The sequence below is a fragment of the Leucoraja erinacea genome, unplaced genomic scaffold (assembly GCF_028641065.1).
Source record: "Leucoraja erinacea ecotype New England unplaced genomic scaffold, Leri_hhj_1 Leri_144S, whole genome shotgun sequence".
In the NCBI taxonomy this organism is placed as follows: Eukaryota; Metazoa; Chordata; class Chondrichthyes; order Rajiformes; family Rajidae; genus Leucoraja; species Leucoraja erinaceus.
The window spans coordinates 97,501-115,000 of NW_026575726.1; the positions used below are offsets into that span (position 1 = coordinate 97,501).

A 17,500-nucleotide genomic window follows, 5' to 3' on the forward strand; every position below is an offset into this window, starting at 1 on the left:
ATGTCAGAGTCAAAGTCAATTCCAAGAGCTCTCCCCGAGTTTGCCCTGATTCGAACTCGGGGATTTACAGGTATGGCCACTCGTCGGTACTCGAGGCTCTCGTGGACATTTTTCATCGTGTTGAAAAATCTTTGCGAGTCTTCCCATGCTTACCTGCCTTTAGCGAGTCTTCCCGAGTACCCGCCGTTAGCGTTACGAGCCGCTAAGAGACGTCCCCGAGCTCCGACGTACCCGCTATGTACATTCTCCGTGCTTACCACGAGTTTGATTTTTTTTTAACTCGGGAGAGCTCTCGGAATGAACTCGCACCGTGGGCCAGGGCTATAACTCTAATCCGTTTGTCCCTTATTTATCCCGGCAGGTATCCCATGGCCCTGGGAAACCTGGCAGATCTGGAGGAGTTGGAACCAATGCCGGGGAGACCAGATCCACTCACTCTTTTTCATGAGGTGGGTGTTTAGTAACTCGATGCCAGTGCATATATTAGCAGGATATTTCTGTGCTGTGTTCTAACACTTCCTCCTGACGTCGGTCTCCCTGGGTACAGCGTGGGTTGGTTACAGAATAAAGTGTCCTGCAGTTATCCCAGCGCCATGGCAGCCAGGGGTCGAAGGGCAGCTTCTTCCCACACAACTGAACCATCCTATCACCTGCTAGAGAGTGGTTCTCACCTCCCTCGTTGGAGACCCTCAGACTATCGTTAATCAGACTTTACTGGGCTTTATCTTGCATTAAACGTTATTCCCTTATCTGTACACTGTAAACGGCTCGATTGTAATCTTGTATTGTCTTTCTGCTGACTGGATAGCACCCAACGAAAGAGCTGTCAAGAGAGAGCTAGATAGGGCTCTTAAAAATAGCGGAGTCCGGGGATATGGGGAGAAGGCAGGAACAGGGTACTGGGGAGGATCAGCCATGATCACATTGAATGGCAGTGCTGGCTCGAAGGGCCAAATGGCCTACTACTGCACCCATTGTCTATTGTCTATTGAAAGCTCTGTAACACCCCTCCCTGTCTGTAACCCCCTACACCTGTAATCCCCTGTGGTAAATTGTAGCTGAATAGACAATAGACAATAGGTGGAGGAGTAGGCCATTCGGCCCTTCGAGCCAGCACCGCCATTCAATGTGATGATCATCACCAATCAGTACCCCGTACCTGCCTTCTCCCCATATCCCCTGACTCCGCTATCTTTAAGAACCCTATCTAGCTCTCTCTTGAAAGCATCCAGAGAACCGGCCTCCACCGCCCTCTGAGGCAGAGGATTCCACAGACTCACAACTCTCTGTGAGAAAAAGTGTTTCCTCGTCTCCATTCTAAATGGCTTACCCCTTATTCTTAAACTGTGTGTGGCCCCTGGTTCTGGACTCCCCCAACATCGGGAACATGTTTCCTGCCTCTAGCGTGTCCAAACCCTTAACAATCCTATATGTTTCAATGAGATACCCTCTCATCCTTCTAAACTCCATAGTGTACAAGCCCAGCTGCTCCATTCTCTCAGCATATGACAGTCCCGCCATCCCGGGAATTAACCTTGTAAACCTACGCTGCACTCCCTCAATAGCAATAAATTGGCCTGGTGTAAGTGTAAATTGTCCCCAGTGGTGTGTTGAATAGTGTTAGCGTGCGGGGATCGCTGGTCGGTGTGGAATCGGTGGGCCGAAGGGCCTGTTTCTGCGCTAGATCTGTATACTAAACTAAAGGTCATAGCTTGAACGAAACCCAACCCTTTATCCTGTATCTGTATGCTGTGGATCCTGTGTTGTCTTGTCGCTGACGGGATAGCGAGCAACATAAAAGCTTTTCACTGTATCTCGCTACACGTGGCGATAAACTGAACAGAAAGGGCCTGTTTGAGCGCTGTATCTGTAAACTAAACGAGTGCTGGGTTGCCGCTGCTGGAAGCACCAGCTTGTTGAAGGTGGGTTGCGATGTCTGTGGTGCGGTGATGTATGTTTGAGCCAGCTTCTCACCCTCACACCCCGCAGGCCATCGCCTCAGCCAAGGTTTACTACAACAACGAGCACATCTACCCCTACGTCTACCTGGCCAGCTTCTTCTGGCGCAACAGGAATGTGAAGGATGCCCTCGTCTCCTGGGGTGATGCAGCCACCGTCATTCAAGAGTAAGGCCACCCTCCTCTCCCACTCACGCTTCCCCTAACCCTCTCTCCCCATCTTCACTTGCTCCCCTTCTCCTCCCCTCACCCTCTCTCTCTCTGCATCCTCCCCTCTCCTCTCCTCCCCCTCACTGTTTGGTTAGTGTGATACACAGAGTGCTTCCCCGAACCATCTCTTCACTTGCTCCCCCTCTCCCTCCCACCGTTTCCTCCCCTTGCTCTCTCTCCGCTTCCTCTCCCCCCCTCTTCCTCGCCCTCCCTCCCTCTCTTGTTCTTTGTGATCAAGTTCCTCTCATATCCAAAGTGTTCAAGAAGGAACTGCAGATGCTGGAAAATCGAAGGTACACAAAATTGCTGGAGAAACTCAGCGGGTGCAGCAGCATCTGTGGAGTGAAGGAAATAGGCAACGTTTTGGGCCGAAACCCTTCTCCCATCTGTCTGAAGAAGGATTTCGGCCCGAAACGTTGCCTATTTCCTTCGCTCCATAGATGCTGCTGCACCCGCTGAGTTTCTCCAGCAATTTTGTGTGTCCTCTTGTATCCATCTCTCCCCCTCTTCACTTGCTCCCTCCCCCTCCTGCCATTTCCCTCTCCCCCCTCCCCCCCCCTCTCTCTCTCTCTCTCCTCTCCCCCCCCCCTCTCTCCCCCCCCCCCCCCCCTCTCTCCCCTCCACTCCCCCCTCTCTCCCTACCCTCCCCTCCCCCTCTCTCTCCCCTCCCCCCTCTCTCCCTCTCTCTCTACACTCCTCTCTCTACACTCCCCTCTCTCTCTCCTCCCCCCCCTTCCCGATCGAGGATTTCTCTCCCCCCTCCCTCGACAGGCCCTCTCTCCTCTCTCTCCCTCCCCCCTCCACCTCTCTTCCCCCTTCCCCCCTCTCTCCCCTCCACACTAACGCCAGCCCCCCCCCTCTGCCCCACTTTGTCATCCAAGGTAAGGCCACAAATAACCGCCCCCCTACAAAACAACCCTCCCCCCCCCTTTCCCACTCCCGCTTCCCTATCCCTCTCTCCCCATCTTTCACTTGCTCCCCTTCCACCCCTTCTCCCCCCTCACCCTCTCTCTCTCTGCATCCTCCCCTCCCCTCTCCTCCTCCTCCTCCCTCCTCACTGTTTGGTTAGTGTGATACACAGAGTGCTTCCCCTAACCATCTCTTCCGACTTGCTCCCCCTCTCTCCTGCCTCCAGGTTAAATGAATCCCCTTGTCTCTCTCCGCTTCTCTCTCCCTTCCTCTCCCCCCCAGGCCCTCCCCCTCCCTCCCTTGTTCTTTGTGATCAAGTTCCTCTCGTATCCAAAGTGTTCAAGAAGGAACTGCAGATGCTGGAAAATCGAAGGTACACAAAATCTGGAGAAACTCAGCGGGTGCAGCAGCATCTATGGAGTGAAGGAAATAGGCAACGTTTCGGGCCGAAACCCTTCTTCAGACGGGTTAGACTGAAGAAGGATTTCGGCCCGAAACGTTGCCTATTTCCTTCGCTCCATAGATGCTGCTGCACCCGCTGAGTTTCTCCAGCAATTTTGTGTGTCCTCTTGTATCCATCTCTCCCCCTCTTCACTTGCTCTCTCCCCCTGCCATTTCCCCTCTCTCCTCCTCCCATCCTCTCCCCCTCTCTCTCTCCTGGGGGCACCCCCTCTTCCCCCCCCTCCCCTCTCCCCTCTCTCTCCCCCCCCCTCCCCTCTCTTCCCCCCTTCCCCCCTCTCTCCCCTCCCCACGTAACGCCACTCTCCCCCTCTGTCCCAGTTACAACTACTGCCGTGAGGACGAGGAGATTTACAAAGAGTTCTTCGACATCGCCAACGATATCATCCCCAACATAATCAAGGAGATGGCGAGTGCGATCGAGGCGTCTGAAGAGCACGGGGACGGTGAAACGGAGGGGAACCAACCCCCCCCCCCCCCCCCCCCCCCCTCCTTTGTCTTCCCCTAGCAGCCTCTCCATGTTGTAGGGCTTTTCATGTGCGAAAACAGGCCCTTCGGCCCAAATCGTTCATGCTGACCCAGGTGCCCCATCTAGGTTTGTCCGACTCCTCTAGACATTTCCTGCCTCCCGGCTAAATGAATCGGATTGTTTTAAGAGATACAGCACGGAAACAGGCCCTTCGGCCCACCGGGTCTGTGCCGACCAGCGATCCCTTACTACACATTTTGTCTACCTCCTCTGGCACCATTTTATCTCAGTACCACTCACGCCCGATCTCTGTACTGTCTACTAACCTTATTACTGTCTGCCAACGCTGATCCGTAGTCGGGATGGAACCTGGGTCTCTGTCACAGTGGGGCACTAACTCTGCCCCATGTTGGGGTCTCTGTCACAGTAGGGCACTAACTCTGCCCCATGTTGGGGTCTCTGTCACAGTGGGGCACTAACTCTGCCCCATGTTGGGGTCTCTGTCACAGTGGGGCACTAACTCTGCCCCATGTTGGGGTCTCTGTCACAGTGGGGCACTAACTCTGCCCCATGTTGGGGTCTCTGTCACAGTGGGGCACTAACTCTGCTCCATGTTGGGGTCTCTGTCACAGTGGGGCACTAACTCTGCCCCATGTTGGGGTCTGTCACAATAGGGGCACTAACTCTGTGTTGGGGTCTCTGTCACAGTGGGGCACTAACTCTGCCCCATGTTGGGGTCTCTGTCACAGTGGGGCACTAACTCTGCCCCATGTTGGGGTCTCTGTCACAGTGGGGCACTAACTCTGCCCCATGTTGGGGTCTCTGGCACAGTAGGGGCACTAACTCTGCCCCATGTTGGGGTCTCTGTCACAGTAGGGGCACTAACTCTGCCCCATGTTGGGGTCTCTGTCACAGTGGGGCACTAACTCTGCCCCATGTTGGGGTCTCTGTCACAGTGGGGCACTAACTCTGCCCCATGTTGGGGTCTCTGTCACAGTGGGGCACTAACTCTGCCCCATGTTGGGGTCTGTCACAGTAGGGCACTAACTCTGCCCCATGTTGGGGTCTCTGGTCACAGTGGGGCACTAACTCTGCCCCATGTTGGGGTCTCTGTCACAGTAGGGGCACTACCTCTGCCCCATGTTGGGGTCTCTGTCACAGTGGGGGCACTAACTCTGCCCCATGTTGGGGTCTCTGTCACAGTGGGGGCACTAACTCTGCCCCATGTTGGGGTCTCTGTCACAGTGGGGCACTAACTCTGCCCCATGTTGGGGTCCCTGTCACAGTGGGGGCACTAACTCTGCCCCATGTTGGGGTCTCTGTCACAGTGGGGCACTAACTCTGCCCCATGTTGGGGTCTCTGTCACAGTGGGGCACTAACTCTGCCCCATGTTGGGGTCTCTGTCACAGTGGGGCACTAACTCTGCCCCATGTTGGGGTCACTGTCACAGTAGGGGCACTAACTCTGCCCCATGTTGGGGTCTCTGTCACAGTGGGGCACTAACTCTGCCCCATGTTGGGGTCTCTGGCACAGTAGGGGCACTAACTCTGCCCCATGTTGGGGTCTCTGTCACAGTGGGGCACTAACTCTGCCCCATGTTGGGGTCTCTGTCACAGTGGGGCACTAACTCTGCCCCATGTTGGGGTCTCTGTCACAGTGGGGCACTAACTCTGCCCCATGTTGGGGTCTCTGTCACAGTGGGGCACTAACTCTGCCCCATGTTGGGGTCTCTGTCACAGTGGGGCACTAACTCTGCCCCATGTTGGGGTCTCTGTCCAAGCCACGGAGCTGCCCCTTGTTGGGGTCTCTAGTACAGTAGGGCACTAACTCTGCCCCATGTTGGGGTCTCTGTCACAGTGGGGGCACTAACTCTGCCCCATGTTGGGGTCTCTGGCACGGTGGGGCACTAACTCTGCCCCATGTTGGGGTCTCTGGCACGATGGGGCACTAACTCTGCCCCGCCACGGAGCTGCCCCCTGGGGTCTCTATCAAAGTCAAAGTCAATTTTATTCGCCACATACACCCGAAGGTGCAGTGAAATGAATTTGCCAGCAGCGATACACTTAAAAAGAGAACACACAATACACAATAGAATTTAACACAAACATCCACCACAGCATTCTTCACTGTCTGTGTTAGTTAGTCCTCCTCCTTTGTTCACCCGTGGTCGGGGCCGTAGACCCTCCGTAGTCGATGCTACGGGCTGGCACGACAGGACACTAACTGAGCGGCCCCTTGTTGGGGTATTGTATCAGACCGCGTGAGTGTGAAATGTTGTCGACCTGTCCTTCTCTCTCCCCCACTCCCCCAGGGCCAGCACGGGTGCCCCCTGTCCAACACTGCTCTGCAGGATCCAGAGAGCTTTGCCCAGCTCCTGCGCTTCTACGACGGCATCTGCAAGTGGGAGGAAGGCAGTTCCACGCCCGTCCTCCACGTGGGCTGGGCCACCTTCCTCGTCCAATCCATCAGCAAGTTCGACGGGCAGGTAAGGTGGGCTCTCTGGGGTTTAGAAGGATGGGGGAGGGATATCATTGAAACGTACCGAATAGTGAAAGGAGTGGATGAGGAACGGATGGAAACGTCGAGGATGTTGCCAGGACTAGAGGGTGTGAGCTACAGGGAGAGGTTGCGCAGGCTGGGTCTCTATTCCCTGGAGTGCAGGAGGATGAGGGGTGATCTTATAGAGGTGTATAAAATCATGAGGGGAATAGATTGGGTTAGATGCACAGAGTCTCTTGCCCAGAGTAGGGGAATCGAGGACCAGAGGACATGGGTTCAAGGTGAAGGGGGAAAGATTTAATAGAAATCTGAGGGGTAACCTTTTTCACACAGAGGGTGGTGGGTGTCAGAGGAGGTAGTTGAGGCTGGGACTATCCCAACGTTTAAGAAACAGTTAGACAGGTACATGGATAGGACAGGTTTGGAGGGATATGGACCAAGTGCGGGCAGGTGGGGCTAGTGTTGGCCGGTGTTGGCAAGCTGGGTCGAAGGGACATGTTGGCCGGTGTGGGCAAGTTGGGCCGAAGGGCCTGTCTCCGTGCTGTATCACTCTATGACTCTAATGGGAGAGTCTAGGACTAGAGGGCACAGCCTCAGAATTAAAGGGTGTTCTTTTCGGAAGGAGAAGAGGAGGAAATTTCTTTAGTCAGAGGGTGGTGAATCTGTGGGATTCTTTGCCACACAGACGGCTGTGGAGGCCACAAGTCAGTGGATATATTTAAGGCAGAGATAGATAGATTCTTGACTAGTACGGGTGTCAGGGGTTACGGGGAGAAGGCAGGAGAATGGGGTTAGGAGGGAGAGATAGATCAGCCATGATTGCGGAGTAGACTAGATGGGCCAAATTGCCTGATTCTGCTCCTATCGCTTATGACCTTGTAAGGTGGGTGTGTAGAGCATGTTTATGTGGCGTGGTGTGTGTGTGTGTGTGTGGGGGGGGGGGTTAGACTGTGCTCGCCGCCGTTGGTCCCCGTGCGGGCAGCTGGCTGGTGCAGTGACCTCTCCGTGTGTGTGGGGGGGGGGGGGGGGGGGTTAGACCGTGTGTGTGTGTGGGGGGGGGGTGTTAGACCGTGTCGCCGGTTGGGGTGCGGGTAGACTGTGTGGGTGCAGTGGGGGGGGCCGTGGGGGGGGGGGGGGGGGTTTGCGGGGGTTAGACCGTGTGTGTGGGGGGGATTAGACCGTATCTCGCCACCGTTGTTGCGGGCAGCCGGCGGGTGCAGTGACCTCTCCGTCCTCTCCAGGTCCGGCACCAGGTGACCATCATCGTGAAGGACACGGAGAGCAACGAGGACGAGGACCAGCACAGCGACGACTCGCGCGAGGCTCGGCGACGGGGCCCACGCCGCGAATCCAAGGCCGAGGAGCCGCCCCTCGCCAAGAAGTTCCAGCCCGAGAAGCTGATGGAGCGGCGACGCTCGGCCCCCAGCCAGCGGGCGGACCCCGGCCCCGTCTCCGTCTCCGTCTCCGTCTCCGCCCCGCAGGCCCTCGCCGCCCCCACTGGGCCCTGCGTCACCTTCCACAGCGAGAAGATGAAGGGGATGAAGGAGCTGCTCACCGCCCTGAAGATCAACTCCAGCGCCATCAAACTGCAGCTCACCGCGCAGTCACAGGTCCAGATGAAGAAGCAGAAGCTCAGCTCCGCCAGTGACTACACCCTGTCCTTCCTCAAGAGGCAACGCAAGTCCCTCTGACATCACCGTCTCGCGCGGGGGGGGGGGGGGGGAGAGAGAGGACAGGACGGGGGGTGGGGGGAGTCCGAGGAGTTGGGGGTTGAGGGAGATGGGGTGATGAGAGGACAGGAGGTGGTGAGGAGAGGGGGGAGGGGGAGGGTGGTGGGAAGGGTAGAGAGGCATCGAGAGAGAGTGAGGGGTGGGAAGGAGAGGGGGGGCAGGGAGAAGGTGAGAGAGTAGGGAGGGGTTAGAGGGAGATGGAGGGTGGGAGTAGAGAGGGAGTGGGGGTTGGAGGAGAGGGAGTGTGTGAGGGGCAGGGGTTAGGTAGTCAGGCAGGAGTTTTGGAAGGGGAAGGAGAGGGCTGGGTTTCGGGAGAGGATTGGAACGCTTGTGTTAAGAAGATGTGTTTCTGTGGGAGCACTGCTGTATTTGAATGGAGAGCGGAGACACAAAACACTCAGCGGGACGGGCAGCGTCTCTGGAGAGAAGGAATGGGTGGCGTTTCAGGTCGACACCTTTATTCGGACTTGTGGGGATTAGAATGGAGAGAGGTGCAAGGGGAAGTGGCAATGACTGATATTTCAGGAGAGCTGTGAGAACCGGGCTCGTGATGCCCCTGGATTCAGTTACCCATGTGGATTAGAGTCAAACTGCTTTGTATTCTCAATTTGTGAATAATGTTTTGTAAAATAGAATTTGTATTGAAAGAAAATTGTGTGTTCTAATGTGATATGTGATTTGCTGAAAGGGAAACAATGGCATGTTTTCAAGAGAGAGTTAGATTTAACTCTTGGGGCGAATGCAATGAAAATCTTGCAATTAAAAGCAGAATCACCGACACACAGACTCAAACGTCAGACAAAAAACATAAGATAGACACAGAGTGCTGGAGTAACTCAGTGGGTCAGCAGCATCTGTGGAGAACATGGATAGGTGGCGTTTCACAGAGTTCTGGAGTAACTCAGCGGGCCAGGCAGCATCTGTGGAGAACATGGATAGGTGACGTTTCACAGAGTGCTGAAGTAACTCAGTGGGTCAGGCAGCATCTGTGGAGAACGTGGATAGGTGACGTTTCACAGAGTGCTGGAATAACTCAGCGGGTCAGGCAGCAGCTGTGGAGAACATGGATAGGTGACGTTTCACAGAGTGCTGGAGTAACTCAGCGGGTCAGGCAGCATCTCTGGAGAACATGGATAGGCGGTGTTTCACAGAGTGCTGGAGTTTCACAGAGCATGCTGGAGTACCTTTCACAGAGTGCGGGTAACTCAGCGGGTCAGCATGGATAGGTGACGTTTCACAGAGTGCTGGAGTAGCGACAGCATCTGTGTGGATAACATGGATAGGTGACGTTTCACAGAGTGCTGGAGTAACTCAGCGGGTCAGGCAGCATCTGTGGGAGAACATGGATAGGTGACGTTTCACAGAGTGCTGGGAGTAACTCCGGGTCAGGCAGATCTGCAGCGATAGGTGACGTCTTGGGAAATCCTTAAGATGCAGCGAAGAGCCTCTTCAAATTAGGTAAACCTTGAGAAGAATCTGCAGTGGAGCAGTCAAAATATAGAAACATGATCTGCAGATGCTGATTAATACACAACAGCGGGAGAGAAGTTCTTTAATTTAGTTTTGGAGATACAGTGCAGACTCAAGTCGGCACAGACCAGTGATCCCACATCACACTAGTTCTAGACTACACACCAGGGACGATTTACACAAGCCACCGAACCCTCAAACACACACGTCTTTGTAGGGTGGGAGGAAACTGGAGAAACCTCACGGGGAGAGCGTAGCAAACTGCACACAGACAGCACCCGTGGTCAGGATCGAACCGGGTTCCCCGGCGCTGTGAGGCAGCAGCTCCACCGTGCCGCGCAGGTCAGGTTGTCAGATGCGACCGGCCTGTAGGTGTCCTGCTCGCACTAGCGGGAGCGAGAGAGAGTGCGAGAGAGAGAGCATGAGAGAGAGAGAGAGAGAGACTACCTTGTTACCGTGGCTACACGACAGGAAGAGGAAGAACGACCGGGGTCTCTGCGGCAGGGTTGTTACGTTGGTTGTCGAGGGGTCGGGAGTGGAGGAGGCAGCAGCAGTGCGGGACCCGGGCGAGAGGACAGCGCGCACCGCGCCCCCAGCCACGATGAACAGCGTGTTCTACGATGCCCCCGACCTGGAGCAGATGATCTCTAGCAAGAACCCTCTGGATGAGTTTGAACTGATCCAGCGTATTGGCAGCGGCACGTACGGAGACGTCTTTAAGGTCAGCTTTTACAATAACAAGAGTAAAAAACAATCCACCTTTTGCAAGCGCTCCCCAGGCTAAAAGCAGAAGCTGCCGGCTCTGCCGCACACTCTCGTTTCCGTTCGTTAGCCTTATCTCACCGTCAGGCACAGCAGCATCAAACGCTTCATGCAACAACTCTCCTCTCTGCACCGTCCGGGGTTTTTGGACGAGAAAAGATTCTCCACGCACTTAGTTTGCATCGGTTTCCTCCCTGGAGGTGTCATTGGGAACTTAGTTTAGTTTTGGAGAGAAACAGCACGGAAACAGGCCCTTCGGCCCACCGGGTCCATGCCAGCCAGTGTTCTCCACACATTAACACCATCCTACACCCACCAGGGACAATTTTCGACATTTGCCCAGCCAATTAACCTACAAATTTGCACGCGTGGGAGGAAACCGATGATCAGGGAGAAAAACCAGGCGGGTAGCGGGGAGAACGTGCAAACTCCGTACAGACAGCGCCCTTGTGGGGATGGAACCCGGGTCTCGGGCACTGTGAGGCAGCAGCTCTACCCGCTGCGCCACCGTGACTGTTTCACACAGAGAGTGGAGGGCGCTTGGAGCAAGCTGCCAGAGGAGCTAGTTGAGGCAGGGGCTACAGACAATAGGTGCAGGAGTAGAGGCCATTCGGTCCTTCCAGCCAGCACTGCCATACAAGGTGATCATGGCTGATCATCCCCAATCAGTACCCCGTTCCTGCCTTCTCCCCATATCCCTGACTCCACTATCTTTAAGAGCCCGATCTAGCTTTCTCTTGAAAGTATCCAGAGAACCGGCCTCCACCGCCCTCTGAGGCAGAGAATTCCACAGACTCACCACTCTCTGTGAGAAAAAGTGTTTCCTCGTCTCCGTTCTAAATGGCCGACCCCTTATTCTTAAACTGTGTGGCCCCTGGTTCTGGACTTAATTGTTATCGCAGCAATTAAAAAACGCCTGGTCAGGTTTACTGTCCCGTGTACCGAGGTACAGTGAAAAGCTTCTTTGTTGCGTGCTAACCAGTCAGCGGAAAGACAACACATGATTACAATCGAGCCGTCCACAGTGTACAGATACAGGATAAAGGGAATAACGTTTAGTGCAAGGTAAAGTCCCGATCGAGGATAGTCCGAGGGTCTCCAATGAGGTGGATGGGAGGTCAGGACCGCTCTCTAGTTGGTGAGAGGACGGTTCACAGTTGCCTGATAACAGCCGGGAAGAAACTGTCCCTGAATCTGGAGGTGTGCGTGTGTGTGTGTGTTGGTTTTCACACTTCTGTACCTCTTGCCCGATGGGAGAGGGGAGAAGAGGGAGTGACCGGGGGTGAGACTGGTCCGTGATGATGCTGCTGGCCTACATATCATGTATCTGTACACTGTGGACGGCTCGATTGTAATCATGTATAGTCTTTCGACTGACTGGTTAGCACGCAACAAATAAGCTTTTCACTGGACCTCAGTGTAACCTAAACTGAGCTGGGCTGGAGCAAGGGCCGGCAGCATTTCATGCAGCTGGGATGATCAGCAACTGAAGAGGAATGGTGAGAACGCTGAGGGCAGGATGTGTGAATCTGTCAGTTGTGGCTTTCCGGCAGGTTACTCCCCCCGTTACTTTCAGATCTGGCTTGTATGTGTTAAGGTGGCAGAGCAGAGGCTGCCTTACTTACACCCAAAACACACATTACCCACTGAGCAGACAGACACAGAGTGCTGGGGTAACTCAGCGGGTCAGGCAGTATCTATGGTGATCAGGATATAGGCAACGAAACGTTGATTATTTCCTTCGCTCCATGGATGATGCTGCACAATAACTCAGCGGGTCAGGCAGCATCTGTGGAGAACATGGATAGGTGACGTTTCACAGAGTGCTGGAGTAACTCAGCGGGACAGGCAGCATCTGTGGAGAAACATAGAAACATAGAAAATAGGTGCAGGAGTAGAGGCCATTCGGCCCTTCGAGCCTGCACCATTCGCCATTCAATATGATCATGGCTGATCATCCAACTCAGTATCCTGTACCTGCCTTCTCTCCATACCCCCTGATCCCTTTAGCCACAAGGTGCCACATCTAACTCCCTCTTAAATATAGCCAATGACTGTGGCCTCAACTACCTTCTGTGGCAGAGAATTCCACAGATTCACCACTCTGTGTGAAAAATGTTTTCCTCATCTCGGTCCTAAAAGATTTCCCTCTTATCCTCAAACTGTGACCCCTTGTTCTGGACTTCCCCAACATCGGGAACAATCTTCCTGCATCTAGCCTGTCCAACCCCTTAAGAATTTTGTAAGTTTCTATAAGATCCCCCCTCAATCGTCTAAATTCTAGCGAGTACAAGCCGAGTCTATCCAGTCTTTCTTCATATGAAAGTCCCGCCATCCCAGGAATCAGTCTGGTGAACCTTCTCTGATACATGGATAGGTGACGATTCGGGTCGAGACCCTTCTTCAGACTGATTCTTCATTAGTCCAAAGTGGGTATTGTCATATGATCAACATGGATATTAATACATTAAAAGCAGATGCCGCAGAGATTGAAACAGGCCCTTCGGCCCAACCCATCATGCTGACCAGACTATCCCAGAAGGGAGTCACAGTGTTTTTCATTAGTTAAGTAAAGCATGGCATGCATGTAATTTGAGTCTAGTATATTTGAGTATTGAGCATAGAAGTGTGAAAATATCCTTCCCACCACAACTGTTATCAGGCAACTGAACCATGCTATTTTAAAAATCATCCTCTCTCTCTCTGAGCAGATGTTACTGGAAGTGATTGCCGGTCTATTTTCTACAGGGATTCCACCTGGTGTGTAGTCAATAGACAATAGGTGCAGGAGGAGGCCATTCGGCCCTCCCAGCCAGTACTTGGTTTATACTCTCAAGAATTTAGGAGATTGAGAGGGGATCTTATAGAAACTTACAAAATTCTTAAGGGGTTGGACAGGCTAGATGCAGGAAGATTGTTCCCGATGTTGGGGAAGTCCAGGACAAGGGGTCACAGCTTAAGGATATGGGGGAAATCCTTTAAAACCGAGATGAGGAGAACTTTTTTCACACAGAGAGTGGTGAATCTCTGGAACTCTCTGCCACAGAGGGTAGTTGAGGCCAGTTCATTGGCTATATTTAAGAGGGAGTTGGATGTGGCCCTTGTGGCTAAGGGGATCAGGGGGTATGGAGAGAAGGCAGGTACGGGATACTGAGTTGGATGATCAGCCATGATCATATTGAATGGCGGTGCAGGCTCGAAGGGCCGGATGGCCTCTACTCCTGCACCTAATTTCTATGTTTCTATGTTTCTATGTTACTGCCATTCAATGTGATCAAGGCTGAACATCCCCAATCAGTACCCCGTTCCTGCCTTCTCCCCTGACTCCACTATCTTTAAGAGCCCTATCTAGCTCTCTCTTGAAAGCATCCAGAGAACCTGCCTCCACCGCACTCTGAGAATCCCACAGACCAAGAAGGGTCTCGACCCGAAACGTCGCCTGTTCCTTCTCTCCATAGATGCTGCCTCACCCGCTGAGTTTCTCCAGCATTTTTGTCTACCTACCATAATAATAAATGTTCTTAGAGACTAAATTATCACCATCCACCGCCCGTGGTGACCAGCGGCCCCACAAATCCCCCAGATCGCCCGTGGACCACACGTAGTCCCTCTCTAACACCATCTGGGTACAGATGTAACTTGTGGAGTGCCTGGTACTCCACTATGGTGGGCATTCAAGGTGTCTGTGTAGGGTGGCATGGTGGGCACCCAATTGTAGGACGGATGTCAACAAAATAGAGAGAGTACAGAGGAGATTTACTAGAATGTTGCCTGGGTTTCAGCAACTAAGTTACAGAGATAGGTTGAACAAGTTAGGTCTTTATTCTCTGGAGCGCAGAAGGTTAAGGGGGGACCTGATAGAGGTCTTTAAAATGATGAGAGGGATAGACAGAGTTGATGTGGACAAGCTTTTCCCACTGAGAGTAGGGAAGATTCAAACAAGGGGACATGACTTCAGAATTAAGGGACAGAAGTTTAGGGGTAATATGAGGGGGAACTTCTTTACGCAGAGAGTGGTGGCGGTGTGGAATGAGCTCCCAGTGGAAGTGGTGGAGGCAGGTTCATTGGTATCATTTAAAAATAAATTGGATAGGCATATGGATGAGAAGGGAATGGAGGGTTATGGTATGAGTGCAGGCAGGTGGGACTAAGGGGAAAAAAAATTTGTTCGGCATGGACTTGTAGGGCCGAGATGGCCTGTTTCCGTGCTGTAATTGTTATATGGTTATATAGGTAGAGCTACCAGCGCTGGAGACCCGGGTTCCAACCCGACTACAAGTGCTGTCTGTACGGAGTTTGCACGTTCTCTCCCCGTGGCCTGCGTGGGTTTTCTCCGGGCGCTCCGGTTTCCTCCCACACTCCACAAAGACACGTGTGGGGTTTGTAGGTTAATTGGCTTCGGTGTAAATTGTAAATTGTCCCCAGTGTGTGTGTAGGATAGTGTTAGTGTGCGGGGATCGCTGGTTGGCACGGAGGGGGGCGAGTTCAGTCTCTCGCGCCCCCTCCCCCAATCTCTGTTGAGTTTGGACTCCAGTCTCTGCCCCCCCCCCCCCCCCCCCCACCCCACCCCCCACCCCACCGGCTGCCCGTCTAATCTGAAGCACAGCTTCCTGTTTTGAAACTTTTGAAACGGTTCTTCTGCAGACCAGCGCGCCTGTGCATTTACGTAACGCCCGCCACCTCCCTCCCTCCCTCCCTCCCGCACACTGTCACTCTCGCCACCCGTCCGGCAGTGGACTTTGTACACAGGCAGATGCCACAACATGGTGGTCTCGGCTGAGGGAGGGGGGAGAAGGTGGATGAAGCCCCGGACAGGAGGAACAATATCCTTCTCTGTGTGGCCGTTTACGTCAGGGTCTGCTCTGTCCCAAAGCGCAGCGCTCTCCCCTCCCCCCCCCCCCCCCCCCCCCCTCACCGACCCTCCCCTCCCCCTCCCCCCCTCACTGCCCCCCCCTCCTGCCCCCCCCCCCCCCCCTCACCGTTCTCCCTCCGTCTGACAGCACAACGCTCCCCCCTTCTAAACTCCAGAGTGTACAAGCCCACAGCCGCTCCACATTCTCTCAGCATATGACAGTCCCGCCATCCCGGGAATTAACCTGGTGAACCTACGCTGGGCTCCCTCAATAGCAAGAATGTCCTTCCTCAAATTAGGGGACCAAAACTGTACACAATACTCCAGGTGTGGTCTCACCAGGGCCCTGTACAACTACAGAAGGACCTCTTTGCTCCTAGACTCAACTCCTCTTGTTATGAAGGCCAACAGGCCAAAACTGTACACAATACTCCAGGTGTGGTCTCACCAGGACCCTGTACAACTGCAGAAGGACCTCTTTGCTCCTAGACTCAAATCATTTTGCTATGAAGGCCAACAGGCCAAAACTGTACACAATGCTCCAGGTGTGGTCTCACCAGGGCCCTGTACAACTACAGAAGGACCTCTTTGCTCCTATACTCAACTCCTCTTGTTATGAAGGCCAACATGCCATTCCTGCCTCTAGCGTGTCCAATCCCGTAATAAACTTATATGTTTCAATAAGGAACCCTCTCATCCTTCTAAACTGCAGTGTAGACATGATTAAATTTATTTTGGTTAGGGTCACAACTTGCTCTATTTCAAGCTTTCATCTTTGAATATTTGTCACTGTGGATATAATTCCTGTTCCCACCGTTCCCCAGGCTCGGAATACTGAGACCAGCGAGATGTCAGCTGTCAAGATCATCAAACTCGATCCGGGTGAGTTGTCCAGGGAGAGGAAGCTAACATTAGAGGGCACAGGTTTCAGTTAGAGGGAAAACTTTTAAACGGGACCCTGTAGAGTTTCACATGTTTATTAGTCAAAGGAGTAAGAATTAGGCCATTCGGCCCATCGAGTCTGCTCTGTCATTCTATCTTTCCCTCTCAACCCCCATTCTCCTGCCTTCTCCCCGTAATCCTTTCCACCCAGAGAGTTGTGAATCTGTGGGATTCTCTGCCACAGAAGGCAGTGGAGGCCGGTTCACTGGATGTTTTCAAGAGAGAGTTAGATTTAGCTCTTCGGGCTAACGGAATCAGGGGATATGGGGGAGAAAGCAGGAACGGGGTCCTGATTGTAGATGATCAGCTGTGATCATATTGAATGGCGGTGCTGGCTGGAAGGGCCGAATGGCCAACTCCTGCACCTACTGTCGATGTTTCTATGAGGGATGAGGTGAGGCAAGGTACAGATGATGGAGTGGTTCCAGGGGACAAACACACTGACGCTGTCTTGGTGGAGGCTCAGATAATGGAGGCTCAATGTGTTGGTACGGTGAGTTAATTTAGGGTGCTGGGGTCAGGGTGCTGGGGTCAGGGTGCTAGTGTGGGAGGGTGCTGGGGTCAGGGTGCTGGGGTCAGGGTGCAGGGGTCAGGGTGCGGGGGCAGGTCAGGGTGCTGGGGTCATGGTGCTGGGGTCAGGGTGCGGGGGGGTCAGGGTGTGGGGGTCAAGGTGCGGGGGTCAGGGTGCTGGGGTCATGGTGCTGGTGTCAGGGGTCAGGGTGCGGGGGTCAGGGTGCTGGGGGGAACGTGTTGATCAAGAATGAGCAGGTGTGAATGATGAGGGGCTGGAGGGTCTTGTTGATGACGTAAAGGATGCCCACTCTGCCCCTGTAACTCCCCCCCTCTCTCTCTCTCTCTCTGAGCGATACCCCTCTCTTGCCCCCCCCCCCCCTACCCCTCCCCTCGCCGTGCCACTAACACTGTGTCTCTGCTCCAGGTGACGATATCTCCTCCCTGCAGCAAGAGATCACCATGATGCGCGGCTGCAAACACCACAACATCGTTGCCTACTTCGGCAGCTACTTCAGGTGAGAGCCCCCAGGGGCTGGGGCTGGGGGTGGGGGTGGCGAGGGTCTCCCCTCCCTCCCGGGACCGACGCCCATTTTGCCAGATCTCCCGCTCAATCACCATTGGAACGGCTCCGTCCAAACGGCTGCGAGTTGCGGACAGTTGCAGCCCAGACCGTCACACACACACACACACACAACAAACCTCCCTCCCATCCACCGCCTCCATCTA

At 53.9% G+C, this 17,500-nt stretch overlaps 2 protein-coding genes across 2 annotated transcripts in view; both read left to right on the forward strand.

Annotated features, from left to right (window-relative positions):
- men1 (multiple endocrine neoplasia I) overlaps window positions 1-8,198 on the forward strand; it is a 15,693-nt gene extending 7,495 nt beyond the window's left edge. The window contains exons 6-10 of the mRNA XM_055665729.1: window positions 362-449; window positions 1,990-2,126; window positions 3,858-3,991; window positions 6,316-6,491; window positions 7,747-8,198. Coding sequence (XP_055521704.1) covers window positions 362-449; window positions 1,990-2,126; window positions 3,858-3,991; window positions 6,316-6,491; window positions 7,747-8,196 — 985 coding nt within the window. The 3' untranslated portion in view covers window positions 8,197-8,198. The remainder of the gene's footprint in view (window positions 1-361; window positions 450-1,989; window positions 2,127-3,857; window positions 3,992-6,315; window positions 6,492-7,746) is intronic.
- Window positions 8,199-9,664: 1,466 nt separating this feature from the next.
- The window catches only part of LOC129715850 (mitogen-activated protein kinase kinase kinase kinase 2-like), a 33,389-nt gene continuing 25,553 nt past the window's right edge, over window positions 9,665-17,500 (forward strand). The window contains 3 exon segments of the mRNA XM_055665733.1: window positions 9,665-10,426; window positions 16,144-16,201; window positions 17,199-17,289. Coding sequence (XP_055521708.1) covers window positions 10,061-10,426; window positions 16,144-16,201; window positions 17,199-17,289 — 515 coding nt within the window. The 5' untranslated portion in view covers window positions 9,665-10,060.